The sequence below is a fragment of the Staurois parvus genome, unplaced genomic scaffold, assembly GCF_062004578.1.
Source record: "Staurois parvus isolate SC_StPar_1 unplaced genomic scaffold, SC_StPar_1.0 ptg001283l, whole genome shotgun sequence".
NCBI lineage: Eukaryota > Metazoa > Chordata > Amphibia > Anura > Ranidae > Staurois > Staurois parvus.
Window position 1 is genome coordinate 891,359 of NW_028319079.1, and position 27,178 is coordinate 918,536.

Below are 27,178 nucleotides of genomic sequence, written 5' to 3' on the forward strand. Positions count from 1 at the left end.
AGCTGAAGTTATATGCAAATCTCAACTTCCACTGACTTCTTAAGCATTCCATTTGGTTAGTAACATGATAGGCAGTCTCACTGACCAGTACAGACACCTTAAGGAGGAAGGGGTGGAGCCAAGCTTGACTTTCACAGGTAATGTGGCGATTTTGAAGTAACTTTAGCTGCCTTAATCTCTGAACCTACAGATCACGTGTGTTTTTTACTTGTAGATAATTTGTCATCAGATGGTTAGTTTTACTTTTTCATAGGTGTACTAATACAATAATAATGAATTGTTCCCTTCTTTTTACTTTCTTTTAGTATATGAAGCTGGAAAAGCTGCAAAAGTCGGCTACCCACCCACTGTACCTACCGCCTGCCCTCCGTACTACATCTCCACTGTTCCTGTAGCTCCCGTTCCAGCACCAATGCTAATGGAAAAGCAGCATGTACCCCCATTGGTGCAAAGTGACTCCCTACCAGGGCAAAATGGTAAATTGGGATTGTAACGCTGGTGAACAGATGGGGCGTGTACAGTGAAATAGGAGGAGGAGACAGATATTTCTGTAGTTACTTCTACGCTATACAGTATAGAGCGCAAAATGAAGTTGCAGAACCAGACTGGGAACAAAAAAGGCATCAGAATATAACTACCAGATTTTCAAAATGAAAGCTGGGGATACCCTATTGATAACACCCACTTCTTGACCACACCTACAAATTCACACCCCTATTTGTAGCCACACCTACCAAATCATAAGCTCATTTTTAAAACTGAATTCCAGGAATTTAGCTCGTTTGTAAAGAAAAAAATGAAAGCACAATTAGATAAGTCCATCGAGGTGCATGACACCTCCTGGGCTTAGCTCTATTATTTATATCCGACAGTTTTATAGTCCTCCTAGAAGACAGCTACAGCTGTAGTTCCAGAAGATTTATGCTGACTATTCTGTGCTCTACGTTGAACAGGAAAGGCGTTGCAACTAATATGGCCTCCCCCTGCCCAATCACAAAAGCCTTGGTATTATGTGAACACATTCACAAAATACAAAGGCTTCTGTGAATAGGTAACAGAGGGGAGGTGTGGGTATAGCTACTCTGTGTGCTTCTCTCCTCTCAGATCTCCTGACTGGCAGAACAATAAACCTGACAAATGTAAATAATAGAGATAAGCCCAGGAGATGCCATGCAGATCCTTGGACTTAACTCATATTATGCTTTCACTTTTTACAAAGTGGCTGAATTCCTGGAGTTCAACTTTAAATGCTCTGAAACAATTGGTACCAGACTTTAGGAACAAGAGGCAGACACCATATTGGGGTAGCGTGTGTGGCGCCATCCCCAACATAGCTGTACAGTGCATAGGAAAGCCGGCCCAAGAAACGTTTGCCTCAAATTTGCATATGGCTCCAAAATACATTGCCAGGAATGTTTCCAGGGGACAGACCTCTGAAAATGGCGACTCCCCATTGCAAATGGGAGCATTCCGTTGCAAATGGGGACTGGCCCTTGCAAATAGGGACAGATGGCAACCATACATCATGCAGCCCTCTAGAGTAATTTAGCTTTCCACTGTTTGCTCTCTGAAATTGAACAGGTATCACGTACCTGGTGCTGGAGGCCAATGGAGAGAGGGCTTCCCTCGCAGCAGCTAAGTTCCAGACTCCCCTGAAGATGGAACAGAAGGGGTCAGGCACAAAGTAGCACGGGTCTCCTGCTGAAATGCTTGCAGAAATAATCTGATTAGGATGCTTGTCAGAGGAAAGCCCAGGAGTACAGCTAGTTCACTGGAGTGCTGTCTGCAGTCAGGTGGCACCCGTGAGAAGCAGCGGATAGGAAAGTAGTCGGTTCGAAGCCAAGGTCAGGTGCCAGGTGAAGATCAGAGCAAGTGTACTTAGGAGGATAACGGGGGTCATACAAAGGAGAACAGGGAGAGATGATCCTTTAGACAAGTTGGGGTCAGGTCAGGAGTTGGGCAGAAGACAGGTCCAGAGGCAAGCCAAGTCAGTAACAGACATTCACAGAACCATGGGAACACAGGCACAAACACAATGGGCAGCCGAAGATTAACCAGCAATTGCAGAGAGTGCCTGGCTTCCTTATAAAGGCTGTCTGGCGCCAAACTGGGCTGGGGGCGTGCATAGCAGTGCACATGCGAGTTCTGGCATGCATCTGTGCTTGCACAAATACACATTGTTGTGTGCATTCCTGCAGCCATGCAAAGTACTGACAGGAACGCCAGGTCTTCGAGCACCTCTGCAATGGACAGTGCCCCGACAACAGGGTACAGCAATGGACAAGGCTTAAGTAATTGTATGCAGCAACTGTCTGCTTTTGGCAGTTTGTGATCTGTGTCTCCAGTAATCACATAAATGAAGTATATTAGTCATCCAGTGTGACTGCGCCCTTGTGGACAAAGCCAGCGCCATAAAGACATGGTTTGGTGTGGAGGAACTTGAGTGGCCTGTACAGATCTCTGACCTCAACCGTACTGAACACCATCCATAAAGACATGGTTTGTTGAGTGTGGTGTTGAGGAACTTGAGTGGCCTGTACAGGGCCCTGACCTCAACCCTACTGAACACCATCCATAAAGACATGGTTTGTTGAGTGTGGTGTGGAGGAACTTGAGTGGCCTGTACAGGGCTCTGACCTCAACTCTCCTGAACACCATCCATAAAGACATGGTTTGTTGAGTGTGGTGTGAAAGAACTTGAGTGGCCTGTATAGAGCCCTGACCTCAACTCTACTGAACGCCATCCATAAAGACATGGTTTGTTGAGTGTGGTGTGAAGGAACTTGAGTGGCCTGTACAGAGCCTTGACCTCAACCCTACTGAACACCATCCATAAAGACATGGTTTGTTGAGTGTGGTGTGAAAGAACTTGAGTGGCCTGTATAGAGCCCTGACCTCAACCCTACTGAACACCATCCATAAAGACATGGTTTGTTGAGTGTGGTGTGAAGGAACTTGAGTGGCCTGTATAGATCCCTGACCTCAACCCTACTGAACACAATTCATAAAGGCATGGTTTGTTGAGTGTGGTATGGAGGAACTTGAGTGGCCTGTACAGAGCCCTGACCTCAATCCTTCTGAACACCATCCATAAAGACATGGTTTGTTGAGTGTGGTGTGAAAGAACTTGAGTGGCCTGTATAGAGCCCTGACCTCAACCCTACTGAACACCATTCATAAAGACATGGTTTGTTGAGTGTGGTGTGGAGGAACCTGAGTCGCCTGTACAGAGCTTTGACTTCAACACTACTCAACATCTTGATGAAATGGAACTCCACTTGTGCGCTAGGTCATTTCATCCAACCTCAGTACCTGACCTGACAAATACTCTTGTAGCTAAATGGGCACAAATTTCCATAGACACTCCAGAATATTGTGGAGAACCTTCTCAGAAGAATGGTATAAGCAGTCAGCAGTGATACATACCATTAATGCCTACCCAAGCCTAAAACACTAGTTTGGGCTAGAATTAACCCTTTTAAAATAACTATCCATTTCTTGTTTCTGCAGTGCGAAAAGGCTACCGTATTCAGGCCGACAAGGAGCGAGATTCCATGAAGGTCCTTTATTACGTGGAGAAAGAACTAGCCCAGTTCGACCCGGCCCGCCGGATGCGAGAGAGATGTAGGTGTTTTTTTTTGTAGAGTACAGCATCAGTGAAAGACTAATTTCAGCATACAAGAGTCGGTGTTTAATCTGAGATTTCTGAACCTCTGCGAAATTGCATCATTTTATTAATAGTTGATGACTACCCACACAATGAGTCACCTATTCTTAGCGCTGTCATTTCTCTGCCTGTTCATGGATGTTCATTCTATTATCTGCATCAGAACTTTGCTTTATGGTACAGAACATAAACACAGACTCACAGCTATAGACTCACAGACCCTGAAGACTCAAAATATTCAGCTTTTTAATTCACAGTAGCTGACAGTATAATATCATCACATATCCTGGTGTGCATATTATATCAGGGAACCTGAACTCAGTCTTTTCAGAGCAAATTTACCACCCCCCATTCCCGGTAGCACACTCTAACCTGCCTCTTGCTCCCCTGCTGCTTTGGTTGGCCACCAAGAGCAATTACAAATTCAGTGATTGGCCCTTCAATATCACATGAGGGTAGGCAGAGTTCCTTGCCTTCTGAAGCCCCTAGGTCAGGACTTGGAGCTTACAGAGGGCTTCCTCTCTAGGTCAGGACTTGGAGCTTACAGAGGGCTTATTCTCTAGGTCAGGACTTGGAGCTTACAGAGGGCTTATTCTCTAGGTCAGGACTTGGAGCTTACAGAGGGCTTATTCTCGAGGTCAGGACTTGGAGGTTACAGAGGGCTTATTCTCTAGGTCAGGACTTGGAGCTTACAGAGGGCTTATTCTCTAGGTCAGGACTTGGAGCTTACAGAGGGCTTATTCTCTAGGTCAGGACTTGGAGCTTACAGAGGTTTTATTCTCTAGGTCAGGACTTGGAGCTTACAGAGGGCTTATTCTCTAGGTCAGGACTTGGGGCTTACAGAGGGCTTATTCTCTAGGTCAGGACTTGGAGCTTACAGAGGGCTTATTCTCTAGGTCAGGACTTGGGGCTTACAGAGGGCTTATTCTCTAGGTCAGGACTTGGAGGTTACAGAGGGCTTTTTCTCTAGGTCAGGACTTGGAGCTTACAGAGGGCTTATTCTCTAGGTCAGGACTTGAAGCTTACAGAGGGCTTATTCTCTAGGTCAAGACTTGGAGCTTACAGAGGGCTTATTCTCTAGGTCAGGACTTGGAGCTTACAGAGGGCTTATTCTCTAGGTCAGGACTTGGAGCTTACAGAGGGCCTCCTCTCTAGGTCAGGACTTGGAGCTTACAGAGGGCTTCCTCTCTAGGTCAGGACTTGGAGCTTACAGAGGGCCTCCTCTCTAGGTCAGGACTTAGAGCTTACAGAGGGCTTCCTCTGTAGGTCAGGACTTGGAGCTTACAGAGGGCTTATTCACTAGGTCAGGACTTGGAGCTTACAGAGGGCTTCCTCTCTAGGTCAGGACTTGGAGCTTACAGAGGGCTTATTCTCTAGGTCAGGACTTGGAGCTTACAGAGGGCTTATTCTCTAGGTCAGGACTTGGAGCTTACAGAGGTTTTATTCTCTAGGTCAGGACTTGGAGCTTACAGAGGGCTTATTCTCTAGGTCAGGACTTGGAGCTTACAGAGGGCTTATTCTCTAGGTCAGGACTTGGAGCTTACAGAGGGCTTATTCTCTAGGTCAGGACTTGGAGCTTACAGAGGGCTTATTCTCTAGGTAAGGACTTGGAGCTTACAGAGGGCTTATTCTCTAGGTCAGGACTTGGAGCTTACAGAGGGCTTATTCTCTAGGTCAGGACTTGGAGCTTACAGAGGGCTTATTCTCCAGGTCAGGACTTGGAGCTTACAGAGGGCTTCCTCTCTTTGCTCATGGCAGTGAGTGAATGAGTGTTGCTGGGGAGGGTGGAAGTGAAGTGAGTCTGTTGCTTTTCCCTGGCATGGCAAATCACAGATCCACGTTGAAAATGCCAGGATAACCACACCTTTCATTAAAGAGAGTTAAAAAGCCTAAAGCAGTTGTATGCATGCACATGAGCAGCCCTGACATTTACACCATATCTGAGCTATAAGTCAATTTTTTCCCACAATCCTAAATGTTCAGTCTACACAAAACTGATATTTACTGTACATTTATGATAGATGCTAGAGCCCTGGAGCCCAACCATCTGCCCTTTGTCCCTTTTTGTGTGGCCCCTTGGGGACCCTGCAGACACTAATCTTTGTTTCCCTGTTGCCCTGCTACAGCAGTATTATCTAGCAGTCTAATGTAATGTGTCTCTAGTCTGCTAATGTCTCTTGAAGCATCAACTTCTGTATCTTGTTCACAGTCTCCAACAGTCTCTTGCAACATGCTGCAGTCTCTGACCATCTCTTGTATCATGTCTGCAGTCTCTGATCATCTCCTGTATCATGTCAGAAGTCTCTAACCATCTCTTTCACCATGTGTGCAGTCTCTGACCATTTCTTGTATCATGCCTCCAGTCTCTGATCATCATTTGAATCATGTCCACAGTCTCTGACCATCCCTTGTATCATCTACGCAGTTTCTGACCATCTGTTGTATCATGTCTGCAGTCTCTGACCATCTATTTCATCAAGTGCACAGTCTATAACCATCTCTTGTATCATGCCTTCAGTCTCCGATCATCTCTTGAATCACGTCCCAAGTTTCTGACCTGCCCATGTATCATGCCCCCAGTCTGTTACCATCTCTTGTATCATGTCCTCAGTCTCTGATCATCTCTTGTATCATGTCCTCAGTCTCTGATCATCTCTTGTATCATGTCCTCAGTCTCTGATCATCTCTTGTATCATGTCCTCAGTCTCTGATCATCTCTTGTATCATGCTCCAGTCTGTGATCATCTCTTGTATCATGTCCTCAGTCTCTGATCATCTCTTGAATCATGTCCACAGTCTCTGACCATCTCTTGTATCATGCCCCCAGTCTCTAACCATCTCTTGTATCATGTCCACAGTCTCTGACCATCTCTTGTATCATGTTTACAGTCTCTGACCATCTATATAATCAAGAGCGCAGTCTCTAACCATCTCTTTTATCATGCTCCAGTCTCAGATCATCTCCTGAATCATGTCCACAGTCTCTAACCATCTCTTGTATCATGTCCCCAGTTTCTGATCATTACTTGTATCATGCCCCCAGTCTCTAACCATCTCTTGTATCATGTCCACAGTTTCTGATCATCTCTTGAATCATGTCTACAGTCTCTGAATATCTCTTGTATCATGTCTAAAATCTCCGATAATCTGTTTCATCAAGAGTGCAGTCTTTAACCATCGCTTGTATCATGCTCCCAGTCTCTGATCATTTATTGTATCATGCTCCCAGCTCCTTATCATCTCCTGTATCATGTCCACAGTCTCTAACCATCTCTTGTATCATGTCCACAGTTTCTGATCATCTCTTGTATCATGTGAGCAGTCTCTGACCATCTCTTGTATCATGTCCTCAATCTCTGATCGTTTCTTGAATCATGTCCACAGTCTCTCACCATCTCTTGTATCATGTCTAAAGTCGCTAACCATCTCTTGTATAATGTCTACAGTCTCTGACCATCTCCTGTATCATGTCCACAGTCTCTAACCATCTCTTGTATCATGTCCTCAATCTCTGATCGTTTCTTGAATCATGTCCACAGTCTCTCACCATCTCTTGTATCATGTCTAAAGTCGCTAACCATCTCTTGTATAATGTCTACAGTCTCTGACCATCTCCTGTATTATGTCCACAGTCTCTATCTATCTCTCTTATCACGGTCACAGTCTCTGAGCATCTCTTTTATCATATTTACAGTCTCCAACAATCTCTTATATCATGCCAATAGACTTTACTGTCTCTAAGACTGAATATTTACTTGATTTTTAAGGGAGGCCCATGGTGATGTCAGGGGTCGCACTTAAGGCCCCCCATATCAAGAATGTTGACCACCACTGTGCTAGCGAGTTAAAGGGTATACAGGGTGGCTTTGTATGCAATGCCTTTATTTGTTGTGGTCAAGACAATAAAAATATTTTTGTAATCTTTTTTTCCCATCAGGCGAATACAAAATATTATATATTTATTTGTGTGTGCACATAGATAAGTTGACATAGAGTACATTTTTTCAGAAAAATTAAAAACATATTTGTCACATGTATTTTCACTGAGTTTAAAAGAAAAGTATGACCAAGGCTTATTTGGTCATACTTCTCATGTGGGTAACAAGAGTACACTTATTTTTGCACATCTGTGACCCAGAATCAGCCAACAGCAGGCTAAAGTTCGCTGTCGGCTGACTTCACAGACCCTCACCACTCCCTGAGAGGATCCAGACAATAATGTCGGAATCCACCCAGATTGTTGATCAGCAACTGGCTCAGTCCCTCAGCATGCCACTGAAAGCCTGAGCCAGTCACTCCTGCCCCCACCCATCCCGGCACTCCAGTGAGCGCTGGAGGGGCAGAGCAGAGAACAAGTGACTGATCCAAGAACTGAGGGATTAGCGGTCACGTCAGAGGCTAAAGGCACACACTAGGCTCTACCTATAATTAAAATGATCTTTTGAAGGGGCTGATGATGATTTCATTTGAAGAGTTAGTTCATTTTTGCAAATAAACTGCCTATGAAGGTGAGGGGCAGTTGTAGATAAAGAAAAAAATAAACAATGCAGCTTTGACTAAAGTTGGATAAATCCCTTGCTATGTAGGCCATTTACATACCTCCCAAGCCTGGCTGAAAAACTCCCAGACATGGCATCATTCCGTCCTGTTTTGTTGCTAGGACGTTACTAAGACACTCCACACATATGAGGTCCACTATTTCCTCAGTCGCATTATCTCTGAGCTCAGAGCTACTGCAGCAGGAAAGAGAGAATGGAAGTGGTTTGGAATTGTCTGGTAATGTCTTAAAGTGATATTTAGCCCAGGTTCACATATATGCGGTGCGGTACATCGCATGTGATTCCCACAGGAACCGCACTGCATTTCTGTGCAAACCACATGCGATTTGTGTGCGGTGTGATTGGAGCCATACATTTTGTATGGCTCTATTCGCACCGCACCCGCACCAAAAACGTGCAGGACCCTTTTTTTGGTCCGCACTAGAATCGGATCGCATGGGTATTAACACCTATGCGATCGGATTCTGCACATCGCACCGCGTTTTGCGGACCGCTTTTAGGTGTTGTTAACTTAACCACTTGGCGCCGGTGCCTCCCGGCCCTTTAAGGGTTTTAGAAGCCGGGAGGCGGGGTGGGGTTTTAGGGTCATGTGACCGCCATGATTCACTGTCATGGCGGTCACATGCTCCAGAAAGGTCCCGATCCAAAGAGGGGATCGGGACCTTTCCGTGAGTACCAGACGTGTGCTGGGAGCGCACAGGGCACGCACTTTCAGCACATATGTTTTTCTTAACCTCCCTAGCGGTCTGATAATGTCCATATTTCTGTGCTCAAAGCGGTACATTTTTTTGCATGGAAATATGTATGTTTTTTTTATTGTAGGCTGTAATTTTTAGGAATAACTCACTGAAATCTGTCCGAACAAGAGTCTAGTAAACATCCCGGGTATGATAAAATTTGAAACACGAAATCATATATTATAATTTAATAAAAAATAATAATATAATAATAATAAATTTAATTCAATAATATAATCAAACCAAAAACACTGACATTTGAAATATAGCTCCAAGTTCGCACATCGCTGAGCAAAGTCGCAGAATCGTTTTCAGTGTCTGATGAGGAATTTCCCCCACGAATCATTATCACTCAATTCTGCAAGTGGTTCTGATTTACTATCGCTGTTCTCTAGCCGGTCTAAAACCGCTTTTGACCTAAAGGGATGCTTTTTGGACGTCATGGACGTTTCTCAGTTTCCAGGCAGAAAGAACAGTAAAAATGCAGGCAGGGCGCCGGACAAAGCACTCGGGACAAAATGTATGTGAAATGGTTTGATACAGGAATGTTATACTATGTGATTTTAGTGTATTTAGTGAATGTCACTTTTTGTCTTTTTTAAATTTCCTGCCAATTCCATACCCCGTACGTCCCGACGCTCGCAGGGGACGGAACCCAGATGACAGATGCCGGCATCAGGACATTGCCGGGGACACTGCAGGAGGGACATTGCGGGAGCGCAGGACAAGGTAAGTGATCGAGGGATCACGGAGCAGCGCCGCATGGTAAGCCCGAGTGTAGCTCGGGGTAACCGCTTGTGGTACTGAAACTTTACCCCTTTACCGCCAGGGAGGTTAATTGCAAATGTGTGGCCGCTCGGCATCAAGGCCCAGATGCTGGGAGGCCGCAGGCAAATTTGCGTGCGGCCAGCGCCAAGAGGCTAACATACACACCTGCAGTGGTTCACATTAACGGGGTGCGATTCTGATCACACTGAAAACACTGCAAATTCCGCACCGCATCAGTGTGAATCAGGGCTAAACATTCAGCTTTTTTAAAAAAGAAAATAACAAACATGTCATACTTACCTTCTCTGCGTAATAGTTTGCCCCGATCCTCCTCTTCTCAGATCCCCCGCTACACTCCTGGCTCCGTCCCCTTGACCAGTGCCCCCAATAGCAAGCCGCTGTAAGACACATAGAGCCGTGGCTCGCCCCCAATCTCATTTTCTCACTGGCTGTGATTGACAGCAGTGGGTGTGGGGGGGGGGGAAGCTGCACGCAGAAGGAGGCTTTTTACCTTCATGCCTAGAATGCATGAAGGTAAAAAAACCTTCAGCCTTTACAACCACTTTAAAGCGGAGCTCCAGTCAAACCTAAAAATATAAAAGTCAGCAGCTTCAAAAATTGTAGCTGCTGACTCTTAAAAAACAGCCACTCACCTGTCTCATGATCCAGTGCTGTACTCACCGCAGCCGGTTCACCAGTCGTCCTCGCTCCGCGGTGTTAAGTGTGGGCACCCAGCTGTAACAGCTTGCGGCTTCACAGCCAGGTGCCCACTGCGCATGCACGAGCAGCGCTGCACCTTGAATGATATACCTTGATCGTCAGAAGACTACGGGGAGGACAACTTCCACTTTCGATTGCCTAGGCAAACGAGAGCGGGTACCTATCAAAATCAGGTACCCGCTCCCCGAAGGTGTCAATTCCTCATGGGGAGCGGGGGATCAGTACTTCCCCTTTTGGGTTGATCTCCACTTTAACCACTTCCAGTCCGGACACTTTCACCCCCTTCCTGCCCAGGCCAATTTTCAGCTTTCAGCGCTGTCACAATTTGAATGACAATTGCGCGGTCATGCAACACTGTACCCATATGAATTTTTTAGCATTTTTTTGAGACAGATAAAACTTTATTTTGGTGATATTTATTCACCACTGGGATTTTTTTTTTTTTTTTTGCTATATAAATGAAAAAGTCCAAAAATTTTGAAAAAAAAGTGTTTTTCTTATAAAATTTTGCAAATAAATAATCTTTCTTTATAAATCTTGGCCAAAATGTATTCAGTTATCTTTTTAGCAAAAAAAAAACCCAAATTAGTTTATAACCAAAAATTATAATTTTCCAAAATTTATTTTTACATTTCTATGTTATTTTTCTTATATTACTTATGTTGGTTGTTTTTTTACATAGTGTCACCCTAACAGTACAGTGTCACAATAGTGACACTGTACTACTTGTGGGGGGTGATGAAGATTTTTTTTTTTCATTTACACTGATAATTTCTCCTTCTCACTGGCTGCATTCTTGCAGCCATTGAGAGCTACTGAGTGAGCTGTGATTAGTCACAGCTTGTCACATGGTACAAGGCTGTTGTGAATAGCCTTGTACCATGTGACCTCTGTGATCATTCACAGATTTCACACGTAGTAAGCAATGATGTCAGAAGTGACATCTTGCTTACTACTCTTCATGTGATCATTTATTGGCCAATCAGTGATCACATGATCGGGACCTCACACAGAGGTCCTGTATAATGATCGGTGTTCCACTGTTTCCTCCGGACACAGCGGGCACCGGATCGCGGTGCTGCGTGCTCCCAGGGAGCATGCACAAGCAGGGAGCGGGGAGGACATTTATAAACGGCCGCCCGCCCCTGTACTGCTCCCATCCGGCTGTTTATATACATGGGCCGGATGGGAAGTGGTTAACAACTTCCTAGCAACAAGACAGGACAGAAGGATGTATGGTAACTAAAATCAGTGAGCGCTTCAAATTGTAGCAGCTATAGCACATAAAAGGCAACCAAAACACAAACCTCATTAATATATATATATAAAAGTGCAGCGCTAAAAATGTTATACTCCAGTCCAATAATGGTATATCAATAGGAAGATAGAATCATATTATAAATAAATACTAATTATGCTTCAGTCCGGTAAAATCAATCCTGAAAACTGGCCTGGGCAGGGAGGTGTAAAATTGCCCGGTATTAAACTGGTTAGGGATACAAATGTGTAGAAATTGTAGGTTTCTATTAAAAGACCTCCATTCATTTGGACAGGTCAATGAATAAGAACATCCTGTAGGATCTATTTATCAATATTTTTACCTAGGATTCACATATTTTTTCATAGACTCCGATGTGAACATGTGTAAATGTGTAAATCATTAATAAATAGATAAATAGCCTTTTGGAATTGCCACCACAATTCCAGCTCCTGCTGGCTCATTCCTGCGAGGAGAGGGATGGAATTTGCTTTAGCACGTTTTTCTTCGACAATGAAAGTAATTTGCTGTGTTTCAATGGTTCCTTTGTACATGGTAAATACTGTAAGTCTTTCATTAGTAATAATAAAACATATATGCTTCATCAGAAGTGTGTAAGACAGATATGAAAAACCTTACACGGCTGTCATTGATGTGCCTGCATTCAAGAATCTCATTTCCCACCCGTGATAATTGCAATTTCTCTTCTTTTACAGTTATTTAGATAACATGATTGTAAACCTTGAAGGTATTGTTTTCCTTACAGCTGCAATTTTCTGTTTCTCTACGAAGGTAGAATTCCCTCACTGATAATGTCTCCATGGTGCAAAATGTTGGATGACATATTCTTCTGTCTTGGGATTGCGCATCCATGTTGACAAGCAACCAATCACAAAACAGGAAGACAGGAAAATATTACAACTGAACCATGGATATGTTCGTGGATATTTTCAAGAGATGCACTAAATGGCCAAGAGTTTGTGAACCCTTGACCATTACATTTGCAGCCCCCCAAACTGACTTCAAGTGTTTCCATTGAAGAGTGCTGTTAAGCTACCCATACACAAAATCGATCAAAATTTGGCTGGTTCAGCAGGGACTGGCAACATTTTGATCCATGTTTGGGCACTGTGGTTAAACAGGTTGACTGCTGTTCAGCCACCCTGTCAAATCAATCAGTGCTGCAGGCTGTAGACTGCAGCACTAATCAGTGTATTATGATGGCCGGGAAGTCTCCCCACTGTTAGAGCACAAAGACACAGCAAGGAGGTTTCCCCCATCAACTTTGAGTGTGTGGATGGGGGAATCTTCATTCAACCCACTAGCTGAACAAAAAAAAACAGACTCATCTATGGGCTGTCTTAATGCTTCAGCACACTGTGACGGAAGCGTAGGCAGGACAGAATACACAAAGAAGATGATGAACACACAAAGCTTTATTGAACTATGGAAGGCACTCAATCAGGGTAGGAAGGTAGCGTCCAGGTACTCAAAAAGGGGAAGAGAGGGGAGGAGCACAAAATAATGGTAATCCGGCCCGCGATAGGGTAATCTAAGAAGCAATGGCCCGAGCACTCGGGGGGGGGGGGCAGTCCAGGTAGCTACGATACTCCAGACACGCAATAGGCAGTCCGAGCAAGTATTAATCCCGGCACACAATAGCGACAGTTCAGGTAGCAATAATCTGGGCACTCAATGGGGCAGTTCAGACAAGGGTAATCTGGGCACACAATGGGGGGCAGTTCAGGGCATGCCGCAACATGTGGCTTGTAGGGACACTCACGGTAGGCGGCTTGCAGACACTCAGCAGCAGGCGGCTTGCTGACAGGGATGACCAGCGATCAGCAGACAGGGACGACCAGTGATCAGCGGACAGGGACGACTAGTGATCAGCAGACAGGGACGACCAGCGATCAGCGGACAGGGACGACCAGCGATCAGCGGACAGGGACGACTAGCGATCAGCAGACAGGGACAACCAGCGATCAGCGGACAGGGACGACTAGCGATCAGCAGACAGGGACCCGATAGGTGGCTTGCAGACACTCAGCAGCAGGCGGCTTCCAGGGACACTCACGATAGGCGGCTTGCAGGCTCTCAGCAGCAGGCGGCTTGCAGACAGGGACGACCAGCAATCAGCAGACAGGGACGACCAGCGATCAGCAGACAGGGATGACCAGTGATCAGCGGACAGGGACGACCAGCGATCAGCAGACAGAGACAACCCGCGATCAGGAGACAGAGACGACCAGCGATCAGCAGACAGAGACGGCCAGCGATCAGCAGACAGAGACGGCCAGCGATCAGCAGACAGAGACGGCCAGCGATCAGCAGACAGAGACAACCCGCGATCAGCAGACAGAGACGACCAGCGATCAGCAGACAGAGACGGCCAGCGTTCAGCAGACAGAGACGACCAGCAGACAGGGACCCCCACGGCTCTCAGGTAGGCACACGGAAGGCTTCAGCAGGTGTGGACACAGCAGGCTTGCAGATAGGGACACAGCAGGCTTCAGGGGCTCGGCGGGGTCATGGCTGTGGGGTCTGGCCTCAGCGCAGACCCCACACAGCACCCTGTCTCGAGCAGGGATCGAGCACACACGCACCCACCGGGGTCCCGCGCCGGCCTTCTTAAGCCGGCCCAGCGTCGGGTTGCCGGGGCAACAAGGCCCTGCCCCCTCGACACGCGCCACGCTCTCAAGAGTGCGGCCTTTGTCTCCGGCGCGGGAAACCTTGTGCCCTCGCTGTGCCCGCCGGGGGGCGCGCAGAGACACCTTGGCGGCCCTTTGCCGGGGATTCTTGGTGGGGTGCCCGAGAGGTGCTAAGCGCACCACAGGGGCGTCTCCTCCCATCCTGCACAGCCCTTTAATGTAGGCTGGCAGGACGCGAGGAATCTGCAAGGGGGGAGGGAGGGGTGAAGGGATACGGCAGAGGGACAGCAAGCAAAGGGGGGTAAGGAAGGCACAGGCACTCCGTGACACACACATAAATGGAAAATTGTATCAAATGCTTACCATAACTTTCCTTTCCTGGCGCCAGTCCGTGGCAGCAGACATGTTGTAGCATCCCACCCTGCCCCCTTCACCAAGATGTTTGAGCATTATGTGTCAGAAAATTAATTTACAGTGCTCCCCCTAAGCATAAATTCCCTCTCCTCCCAGTACTAATCCGCCCCCCTGATGAAATCCCACCTCCCAGCACAAATCTTTGCCCTCCCCCCGCTCAAATGCTCTCTATCCCCATATGCACCAAGCACAAATCTGGGGGGATCCCCATATGCACCAAGCACACACACAAAAATTCCCCCTCTTAGCACAAATTATGAAACCCACAAATCCCCCCCCCCCCCTCCAAATCCTCCCTGCCAGCACAAATTCCCCTCCCCCAATCCTTCATCCTAGCACAAATCACCCCCCCCCCTTCTGAATTTCCCTCCTAGCACAAATCCCCCCCCCCATCATCCCTTCTAGCACAAATCCCCCCTCCCCCCAAAAAAAAATCCCCTCCTAGCACAAATACACTACCCCTTTAACTATATCACCTTTTCTAGCACAAATTTCCCTCCCTAGCACGAATACTCTTCCCCCATCCCCCTTCCCAACACAAATCCCCTCAAATCACCACTCCTAGCGTACCTCCAAAAATTTCCCCTTTCTAGAATAATACCCCTGCCAACTCCCAAATTCCCCCTCCCAACACAAATCTGCTCCCCCCAATCTTTTCTTGCCAACCTTCCAAATCATATGATACCAAAGTGGCCAATCCTAGCATACCTCCCCAAATTTCCCCTTTCTAGAATAATTCGTACCCCTGCCACCCCTTAAATTCCCCCTCCCAACACAAATCCCCCCCCCCCCGATCTTTTATTGCCAACCCCCCACCTCATATGATACCAAAGTGCCCAGAGCAGCCTCCCCTCCTGCCCACCCCTTGTCCCAGCTCTTGGTTGTAGTATGCTGTCATGTTGACACCAGGAAAATGGAAAATTGTAGCAAATACTGGTCACCCTAAACTCTGAAGGACAATACACTGGCCCTTTATTTAGAAAGTTTAGAGACCCTTGCTGTAGAGGAACTCCAGTGGCCTGCACAGATCTGTGACCTCAAGACCAACGTTAGTACCTGACCTCACAAATGATATTTTGGCTGAAATAGACAGATACATTCAAATTAACATTTTCCTCCAGAATGAAAGGGGGCACTAACTTTTTTCAGTAGTCTTTAGGACCAACAGGGTAGAACTGAAGAAGCCCACACTGGGTAGTGAAACTGCAGCTGAGCACCACTATAACATATAAATGTTACTATATCCATTCTCACTTTGTAGGCAGTAATAGCTTCTTGTATTATGCTGTTGCGTAGTTTTCATGGCCATTATAGCTAAAGTGATCTCCTCTCATACTTGTATTACTTTTCGCATTTCATTTCCTTTCCTAGACAGCCACACAATCTCGGAGCTAAGTTCCCTACACGATGACAATTCCCACTTCAACCGCTCCTATCGCCAAGTGCGCAGGAAGCCTCTCCCTTCCAGCTGTAATGTCGATGGGGATGCAGAATACTGGTCCGGCGTTGTTGGGGGGACCACGAGGTCTTCCAAATTCAGGGATGACAGAGAGAGCTTCAGGAGTAGGTGAGTAAATGGGTTCCAAAGATTTTCATACCTGTTAGTGTACAACAAAAAACTGTAGATTATTATTATTATTATACAGTATTTATAAAGCGCCAATAGTTCGCTCAGCACTGTACATTACAAAGGGGGACAGAACATGTGACAGAACAATACCAATACAATGCAAAACATGAGGGGATTGAGGGCCCTGCTCTTTCGAGCTTACAATCTAGGAGGGGAGGGGATGGTGGCACAGGAGGAGATAGCTGTGGGGGATGGGGTGGTAGGAAGAGTGGAGGAGGTCGGCAAGTTAGCAGGGGGTGGGGTAGGCTTCCCTGAAGAGATGAGTTTTCAGGGTGCGCCTAAAGGAGAGGAGAGTAGGTGATAATCTGATGGGTTGGGGCAGGGAGTTCCAGAGGATGGGTGACACCCTGGAGAATTCCTGGAGGCGGGCATGAGAGGAGGAGACCAGGGAACTAGAGAGAAGGAGGTCTTGTGAGGAGCGGAGTGTGCGTGTTGGGCGGTACTTGGATATTAGGTCAGTGATGTAGTTCGGGGCAGTATGGTGGACGGCTTTGTACGTCAGTGTTAGGATTTTGAATTTGATCCGTTGCGGAAGCCAGTGGAGGGATTGGCAGAGGGGGGTGGCGGAAACAGAGCGGTTGGAAAGGTGAATGAGTCTGGCATGGCAGCTGTATTCAGGATCGACTGAAGCGGGGATAGCCAGCGGCGAGGCAGGCCAGTGAGGAGGGAGTTGCAGTAGTCGAGTCGTGATATGATGAGGGAGTGGATGAGCTGTTTAGTGGTTTCTGGGGTTAGGAACGTGCGGATTTTGGCGATGTTGCGGAGGTGGAGTCTGCACGAGTTTGTTAAATACTGTACTTTAGATACTTTACCCCTGATCCATTGAGAATGACTAAAGCTGTCCACTCAGACTGCCACCATATTGTTCAGTCTGCAAAGCTAAGGTGGAAGTGGCCAGAGATGAAAGAAACATTTTACAACCAAAATGTAAAACTGAGCACACAGTGGGGGGAGATTTGCTAAAACTGGAGCGCTCAGAATCTGGTGCAGCTGGTAGCTAATCAGCTTCTAACTTCAGCTTGTTCAATTACGCTTTGGCAATATAACCTGGATGCTGATTGGTTTCTAAGCAGAGCTGCACCAGATTTTGCACCCTCCAGTTTTATTAAATAACCCCCAATGCACGGTCTGATTGTAAATTCGAGTTAAAAAGTCTGACACGACCCCCCCACCTCTCCAGCTGAACCAGAGCTAGAGCTCTCCAGTCAAAAAAGTTCATGCTCTCTGCTGATTGGAAAGCTCTAGCTCTGACTTATCGGGGGGGGGGCATATGAACACACACACAATTTCTACATTTGTACAATTTTTACCATGTGACTGACCTGTTATGGAGTCCTGATACCTCCATGTATAAGTAGCTGATACAGCTGCTAATATGCAAACTAGAATACCTTCTGTACCAGGCACAGACCTTTTTACTGTGCCTGTCCACCTTTGGACAGATCACTAGGGGTGAAAAGAGCGATGCTTTTTTCTTTACTGCCCTTACTCCCACCATTGACAGTTATGACAAGAAAAGTAGAAGACACCCCAAGACAAGAGAGGACCATGACTGTTGAAGGGAATGGGGAATCTTGTGACAGGTTACCTTGTTAGGTTGTGTTTCTGCAAGGTTTTTATTTCTCAGTGCGTGCCCCATTTGGGGGGGATTTAACTATATGGCCAGGAAATGATGGGAAATCTCTGCAATTGAGAAAGTTTGCAACAGTTAAAATGAATGAAGTCTTAAAACCTTTTTCAGCTTAGTAGTTGTCATGATTACCCCTGACAGAGGTGCTCAGACACTATAGCTGGCTTCTGTGTTCTTCACCTATACCAGTCCCTTTTCCCATAAGGCAAGCAGGCCTACCAGTACTCGGTTGCCCCAAGACTTATACACAATGCTATAGTGCCTGGCTACCACACTGGGGCAGGGGTGAACAGAGTACAGCAAACACGTACTTGCGGTTGACAGACAGGCAGAGTGGTTCAATGGCAGTCCAGGTACAAGGCAAGCAAGGTTCAGAATAGTGAGGGTCAAATCTGTAGTCAAAAGACAGGCAGAGTTCAGAGAGTAGTCGATATCCGATCCGAGATTGTCAACAAGGGAATTCAAACTAGCATGCAGGATAGACAACAGGGAGCTTGGAACACGTGTTACAAGCGTAATATCACAAGCATGAGAATACAGGCTTGGCTGGCTTAAATCAGGTTTGGTCTCCACCAATCAATCACCTTTCAGGTGGACAGACAGACAGGGAGAATGTATCACAACCAAAACCAGGATGCTGAAATGCAGCAACTGTGATGGAGCAGGAGCGCGAGATGCTCCTGAAAGTAGAACTTTCTATGATTTCCAGTCTTGGTGACATCGTCTCTTCACATTTCTTGTTCTGCTGTCACAGAGACATTTTTACTTTTCCCAAGTCTACCCAAAACAAATCTAAAACATTTTGACTGGAATCAACTGTTCAGATGAAAAAGCCCAAAGGTGTCTACTATAGCGGAGGTGCCTGTGGATAGATTCACTATGCAGTTTACTGAATGAACCAAATGATGTTACGAGCAAAAAAGTCCCAAACAACATTACTTTCTTGGTAGAGAAACATCTACTAAGCACCAGTGGTTCAATGTTGTATTGATGTTTAAATACATATTTCTTTACCAAGAGAGTAATGTTGTTCCGAACTTTGTTGCTCCTAACATCATACGGTGCTTTGGACTGTGTAACAAATTCATCCAAAGGTGTCTGTGCAACATTAGATACCTTTTGGGCTTTTTTCATCTGATTGTATTCCATCCTAATGTTCCCCAAGCAGACCTAGCACTAGGCTACCCTAGGCATTCGTGGAGACAGATATACTTTCTACAAGTACTCACCAAAGGTTGTAGATACCATCTCTTATGGTCAACCGCAACCCTTCCAGATGTACCTTATTCAACCATATTCCTTCTGTTTTTTATTTAATAATTTGTTTTTACCACAAAAGTACATCATAAGGGCTTTCCTGACTTCCCTCTTTTTTTTTTTTTTGCTGATGTTCCTAACTGTCTCTATACCCTCATTTCAAGAACAATAAAATATAGATTAGCTGGAATTAGTCTTTAATTATTAGGATCAACAACATTAAATCATCCATAGATGGTTTGAATCTCAGCCTGTTCAGCAGGGACCAGCCGAGATTTATTATTATTATTATTACAGGTATTTATATAGCGCCATCAATTTACGCAGCGCTTTACATATATATTGTAAGTTCACATCAGTCCATAACCCTCAAGGGGTGTACAATCTAAAGTCCCTAACTTACATTCATACATACACATACTAGGGACAATTTAGATAGGATCCAATTAACCTACCAGCATGTCTTTGAAGTGTTGGAGGAAACCGGAGTACGTGGAGGAAACCCATGCAGGCAGAGGGAGAACATGCAGACTCCATGCAAGTAGTGCTGTGGTTGGGATTCAAACTGACATCCCTAGTACTGCCAGGCAGAAGTCCTAAGCCACTGTGCTGCCCCGAGATTCAAACCATGTATGGGCAGGCTGATTGTACCCAAGTCAATCCATCAACTGACTTGACTGCAACCAGCATGTCAGAATTTTACATGCAATTATTGTCAGCCGCTATAGCTGCTAGTGGTAATCACTGTGTTCTCGCAGCAAGGCGGCTCCCGGCGGGAGAACACAATAGCTGCACTAGAGGGATTCCCCCATCAATTCTGACTGTGTTGATGGGAGAATTGAGCGATTTTCTTCTGGGTTCCAGGAAATAAAATCACGCGATCTATGGCCTGCCTTAGTTTTTCTAAAGCATCACTGTTCTTAAAAATTAGTATGCATAAATAAATCTTGCATAGATTTTAGCACTTCATATGCACATTGATCTTTCTTCACAGCCTCCAAAGACCAACATCTGAAGTTTTAGAAAGGAAATCCTTCCCCATGGCAGTTCAAGCCGTTTCGACCGATGAGTTAGCAGCATTCGCAGACTCCTATAAACAGAGGCCCCGGAGGGCTGACAGTCGGGGCCCTGGCTCAGGACCAAGGTTTGAGCGGTCCGAGTCAAGAGGAAGATCAGTCTACCAGGACAGCTCAACCGATGACTACTATGGAAAACGAAACTATGGAAGGGAGCTCTTTTCAGACAATGAACGAGGCTGGTCATTCAGCCCTTCTAGGATACGAGCCCCAGAGGACAAGCATCTTCCCAAAAGGATAACTAGAATGGGACAGAGTTACGATGACGCTTACCTTAGCAGTATTCTAGAACGGAAGTCAAGGGGTATCGAGGATACCAGCATCACCCCGTCTAAACTAAGCCTGCGGCAAAATTCAAGCCGCAGCTATGGTCGATCTCCAACGTTCAAGACTGGAGAAGGCAAGGACCATCACAAAGTTGAGGAAGAAGATTCACTTCCTCCCTACAGCGAGAGAGAGCTTGCCAGGGCTCTCCCGTTTCGTTCAAGAGAACATTCCTATCTCAGCGCCTCCGACAAGAGGAAGAAAAAGGAGCAGCCCAGTAAAACAGTGAGAAAAGCCTTCTTTTTTTACATGAATGGGTCACAGGCCAAATGGGGTTGGAGGGCGTTGTCAAAAATTTAAAAAAAAAGAGTGGGGAGGATGTGTGTGTGTGGACATTCTGATATATTGTGCCATTTCGGAGATGTTTGTGGACCATAAACATTGAAAATGCATGCTGTATAAAAGCAGCTCTTCAATATCGTTCTACCACCTTTCGAAAAGGGACGTGTTCTTGTCCACTTTTTTCGGGTATGTCAATAAAACAAGTAACACGGGAAAACATGGGCTGTTCGGACAATTCTCCATGAAATGGACATTGGGTATTTTGAATAATGTCTCTTTTTTTATATTCTGTACATTTGGACTCCAGATGTAATTGTCTTGTGAAGGCATGGTGAAAAATTGGGAAATTTTGTCTGAGTCTAATTTCTTTGTAAAGAAATAAAAAAAAAACAAAACAAAATTCAGTCTGGGAGTTTCGGGCAGTTCCACTCTTTAAGGGTGATTTTGTGGTTATTCTCTTGCTATTATGAAACTTAGATTGAATTGTAGTAGAAACTTATAACCTTCATCGTCTTTCAATAATTAAAAGAAAAAATAGCTGCAACAGAAGACTTAAATTTTCTTGACCAGACATTATTTTTGGTGTCAATAAAAAAAAAAAAAAAACATTTATTATACATGACCAAAAAACATGTTCAAAAATGAAATTGTTTGTGTTGCTGCTGCATATTATTTTTGTTCCCAAATTACTTTCTATGAAACTGTAAGTGTGGCAGCTTTTTACATGTCGAAAATTAAACTTTTTGAAAAATATTAAATGTATTGGAACAAGAAAAAAAAAAATGAAAAACAGATGGTTGGTTTCCTTTATTGTTGGATCATTAGTTATTTCTCTTCTCTCTTTTTTATAGTTGTGTTGTTTTTACACAAAGAATGAGGGAAACAGCCAATGAGGCAAAGGCAAATCAATATTTCACCGGCACAATTAAAGAGAAATAAAACGCGCAATCCCAACCATTCCGTATATAAACCCCCCCATTCATATTTCACCATGTGTGTTCATTCACTCTTGTCATAAGTCACACATTTGACATCATTCACCATAGCCTAAGAACAGCCTTTATGACAGAGATCTCATTAGTGTTACCTGTTTGTTTTATAAAAAAAATTAAACGTGGGTTGTACATCGTGTCTTGCTGCAGCTTACGATGCCCTGTGTGTAGCTTGAATGCACAGATAGGTGCCATTTTTAAAAGAAATGTAGACAGGGAAGTCAACGGGGATTTTTCGATTCACGTTCCTCGGTCAGGGAGAGTTTTTTTATCATTTTGTTTTTTTGTTTTTTTTTCATTTTTGTCATGTTCACATCTTACTGTTTATTATTTTTCGCAGGGTGATTTCCCAAACAGAATGTCCCTCGTTGTCTGACATCGTGAAAGACTTAAGGAAGATTCTCATTGGAGGAGGCACTGAGGCAGTCCTGGTTTACGAATGACAGAGCCATGAGCCACTGTGCTCCAAGGATTCCCTTCTTGACGTGGAAGACCTTTAACTAGCCTATTTACCACTGGACAGGAGACCATGTGCCTTGGGCCTTAAGTTGGAGCACTGGTCTCCTGCAGGGTATACAACCCAAAGTCTAATGGACCTCAAAAAAAAAAAATTAAATAAATAAATATTCTGGAGGGATAGCAGGGCATCACAAGTTGCTGTGATTTTTAGATTCTGCAAGGACTAGCCTTAGAATATTTTAACAAACATTTTCTCCTAGATAAATTGATAGGGGTGATCGATGCCTCCATGCTCCAACATTCCTTATGTCTCACACTCAGTGTTATTTTTGTACCATTAAGACCTCTTTGTGCCTCTCATTCACACTGTCCCAAAGAAGGACCGGTGGTATCTTTTTTGTATGCAGTGGGCAGAATTCATGGACATAGCTTTCACATTTGAAATAAAATTCCTATTAATACTTGTAATATTAGAAGTGGGGGTTTTTTTTTTGCAGATTTTTTTTTTTCCGCCTCAAAAAATAGATTTTAAAAATGGCACTGGCCTGAAACAGCAAGTAAAATATTAGGGAAGCCCAACTGAACTTACAACTTACAACAGCTAATTCCTTTCCAGGTGCATAAAAAAAAAAGATATGCAAGGTCCTACACCAGCTTTCTCAACAGGGTTCCTCCAGTGGTTCCTAGGCATGCTTTGAGCTATGGGCATGTTCTAATTGTGACAACTATAAATAAACAGCGCAAACATAGACCTCTAAATAAAATCAATCTGTAAAGTGCATAATATATCATAAATAATATTAGTAGTGAAAGTCCATCGTAGTAATAGACAACAAACGTTCGTGAATCACAAAAAATTTGTGCAAAAAAATCCAGAAATTCTTCAAATGCAAAAAAGACTTCCACCTTCCACCCGTGCAAACCAACATCAATTACACTCACCAGATTTAGGTGAATGAAACACCTTTTAGGAATTTTATGGGATCCTAAACCCTCTTTCGTATCCACTCTATAGGATTCCTCACCATCAGAATAGGCTCCACCATACAACCAGGGAGAGAAAATCTCAGATATTCTGCCTTTCAGATGGGTAGCCACTAACAACAATGATATTTTTATCTATATGCAAGGGGAAATTCTTCCTAATGCCCCCAAATGTAAGGAGCAGTCTACCCCAGTGACCATCACACTAATGAACTGTGAACCAGGGGCGGACTGACAACTCATGGGGCCCCCGGGCAATAGGGGATCATGGGGCCCCTGTGTCCTTGCCCAAACTCAAAAAAGCCTATGAAAAAGGTACCAGGGGCGGACTGACAACTCATGGGGCCCCCGGGCAATAGGGGATCATGGTGCCCCTGTGTTCTTGCCCAAACTCAAAAAAGCCTATGAAAAAGGTACCAGGGGCATCTCATAGGGTCCCCTACTGACCCCGGGCAGTGCCTGAGTTTCCAAATGGTCAGTCCGCCCCTGCTGTGAACTGTGGATAAAGTAATTATTAGCAAGGGTTCCCTGGGACCAGACAGTTAAGTCAAGGGTTCCTCGATGATAAGAATGTTCAGAAAGCCTGTCCTACACTGAAAGAAAAGGCTGTTCTTTTGCTAGCTTGCTGCAGTAAGAACCTTTGCTGTCTGTGGAAGCAGTAGTCTATCTGCAGAGGTCCGACATACCCCTGCTGTCAAAGACCAATAGTTCTGCAATCAGCAAAGCTCATGCTACCTGCTGATTGGAAAGCTATAGGTCTGAGTCAACAAGGGGGTGTCAAACCTCTGCAGAGAGACCACTGCTTCTACACAGAGCGCAAGGGTCCTTCTCTGCTGCATGCTGACAGGGGTCAGGCTTAACTTTTCCTAACGAAAACGACCCCAAAGTTATGCAACTTTGCATTGCAACTTGATGCGACTTTAGTGTGACTTTGGCTTAAAAAAACCCTCTGAAGTTGCATCCAGATAGATACGGCTACCTTGCGACTTGTGTGATTTTAACATTGGAGTCAATAGCACTCATGCCGCACCAAAGATTCAGAAAAATAGTGCAGACGCAACTTGTTTGGTCTCTAAAAAATGATGTAAATGGGGTCAAACCGCGCAAATCTCTAATCCCCTTATATCACAAAGCCGCAAATATTAAAGAGGATATCCTCTGTTTGTAAAAACTTAGTAAAATAAATACTGCGCTATGTGAAACAATAAATTTCATACAACATGCATATGCACTATGAAAGCCCTCATACCTCTGAAAGGCGATCTAGATAAATGATTAAATAATACTTGTGCAAAATACACTAATCACAAGTATACATAAAAAGAAAAAAAACTGTCAGATATGGTCAAAGCAGCAAAACAGTAACTTAATGTCCATATAAACATATAATAAAGTCCATATGAGGAAAAAGACTCCACAATCAGTGAAAATGCTGTAAATCGATGCTGTAGGTGCAGTGTGAGCAATCTTCCTTCAATTAGCCACCAAGATGTGTACCACCACCAAATAATTAAATGGAGGCTTACCAGAAATGGAGACCCCTTAATTATAGGGGTCCCAACCAGCATTGTTATGTAAGACACTAGCAGGTTCTCCATGCCATGCTTGAAACAGGGATCTTCCAGACCTCCAACTCAAATGTGAACGCGAAGTGCAGGGTCAAATAAGATCATGAAAGAAAAAAACATGCCTCTCATAGTGCAATACGTATCAAAAACTCAGAGTAAAATCCTACCGACAGCGCAATGACGTCAGAGGGAGGCTCCGCCTGACGCTTTGACATAAATCAAAGCAACTAAGAGGCCACCCATTGGAATGAATGTGTTTTTACTTGTCTTGCGACTTTACGTGTCGCAGGTCACAGCAGTGTGAACCGGGGCTAAGACTCACTTTTTTTGCTTTGGCGCACCTGGAAAGTATTTCGCTGATTTAAATTGAACCTTCAGTAGGGCTTTAAAGGTATTTGTAAATTGTAAAATTAATAGTTTTTGTTGGCCATTTTTCATAGCATGTCCCAATTTTGTTTACTTTGTTGCAAATGTTTCAATTTAAAAAAAAAATACATTCCTAATTATTTATTTTCTGTCACCTTGTTTGTGAATTTTGCTCATTTCTCTTGTTTACATGGAAATGGTGCTACTTGTGTGCCCCCTCCCCCCCCCCTCCCATTTTGTTTAGTTTTTTTTTTTTTTTCCAAGAAACTTTATTACTTTGCCCATCATGTATCAATCTTTGCATCTGAACATTTCTGATACTCTCAAGTCATGATAATGTTAATGCAAAATCAGTTATTTCTTTCTGGATTTTTTTTCCTATCTGTTTCTGAAAGTGCTCTAATTACACTGAATTTGTTTTCCTACGTTTTAATTGGCTGCTGAAAACTAAAAGTGGACAACAAACTGACCAGGATTTATGATTACTTTAGCTTGAATGTACTGTGTTCATTTCTCTCATTTTTTTATGTTAGATATTTAGTTTGGTAATTTTTATTGTAGTGTTTTTTTGGGATTATAATGCATATATTAAAAAGCTGCAGTTGTGTTTTTTTTCTTTTAAGAGTTTGATTTCTAAGTTTTTACAATTCTGATCTTGTATTAGAGGAGATATATTCCCACTTTGATTTAAGTTCTATCTCACAGTTGCATGAATTTCATCGTATTGCATTACACAGTGAAACTTTCACATTCCTCATTCATTCATTGCTGTCATACATTGATAAATGCTACATTGAAAGGCCACCCCATCAACCCTGGCCATGTTTAAAGCTGGATTCCAGGAATTCAGCAACATTCCATGAAGTTCAGGCACATTTTGAGTCAAGTCTAATTAGGTGCATGTCACCTCCGGGACCTATCTCTATTACTTGTATGTGACAGGTTAATTGCACTGCCGGAGGATACACTCAGGCTGTGAAAGGAGAGAAGCACATAGAGCAGATATGCTCACTCCTCCCCTCTGCTGCCTATTCACAGAAGCCTTTGCATTTTGTGAATTATTATTATTATACAGGATTTATATGGCGCCAACAGTTTCCTCAGTGCTTTACAATATAACGGGAGACAATACAGCAACAATACAGTTCAATACAAGAGGGAAAGAAGGGATCCTTGGAGCTTACAATCTAGGAGGAATAAGTTCACATAATGCAAAGGCTTCTGTGAATGGACAGAAGGAAGGGAGGGATGGGCATAGCAGTTCAAGTGGCTCTACTCTTGAATTGAGACCACAGTGTTTGGAGTTTGGAGCTCCAGAAGTTACCTTCCTACAACACAATAAACCTGTCAGGTGTGAACAATAGAGACAAGTCTACCAGACAGCAGGCACCTCGCTAAACTTAAGTCATGGTATGCCTGCAGCTTTTACAAAGTAGCTGAATTCCTGGAATTTAGCTTTAAAGAGAAACCTTGGGCAAAATCAAAAATGACATGTGACATGATGCAGACTGTCACTAGGATTAACACACTAGTTTTTGTTTTTATTCCCCCCTAACATTGTTTTATAACCTCTTGATCCTGCCAGTATATCTGCTTCCACTTTCCATACAGGCCAAGCTGTCCAGCAAAACTGACAGTTTCATGGGTTGGTACAAACTGCCGGGGGGGTGCTTATGAAATCAGTTTTTATTCATATATCTTAATGCGGAAGTAAACCCATCGATTTAACTGTTACATTCCCGGAATGTCAGGAATGCTAATTTTTACATTTGCTTGTGCTCTTGTCCAGACTGTCAAGCCATCAACTGGAGTCATAACTGATCACTTGTGCAGCAC

General features: G+C 44.4%; 1 protein-coding gene across 3 annotated transcripts in view; it reads left to right on the forward strand.

Annotated features, from left to right (window-relative positions):
- The window catches only part of ILDR2 (immunoglobulin like domain containing receptor 2), a 492,420-nt gene extending 468,272 nt beyond the window's left edge, over positions 1–24,148 (forward strand). Inside the window, exons 6-11 of one of the 3 annotated variants that reach the window (XM_089660826.1) lie at positions 306–476; positions 3,511–3,624; positions 9,609–9,692; positions 16,146–16,341; positions 20,286–20,916; positions 22,306–24,148. In XM_089660826.1, the coding sequence (XP_089516952.1) occupies positions 306–476; positions 3,511–3,624; positions 9,609–9,692; positions 16,146–16,341; positions 20,286–20,916; positions 22,306–22,341 (1,232 nt within the window). In that variant the 3' untranslated portion in view covers positions 22,342–24,148. Of the gene's footprint in view, positions 1–305; positions 477–3,510; positions 3,625–9,608; positions 9,693–16,145; positions 16,342–20,285; positions 21,764–22,305 lie in introns of those variants that run through there. The other 2 variants (XM_089660825.1, XM_089660827.1) reach the window with 2 other exon arrangements.
- Positions 24,149–27,178: the final 3,030 nt, after the last annotated feature.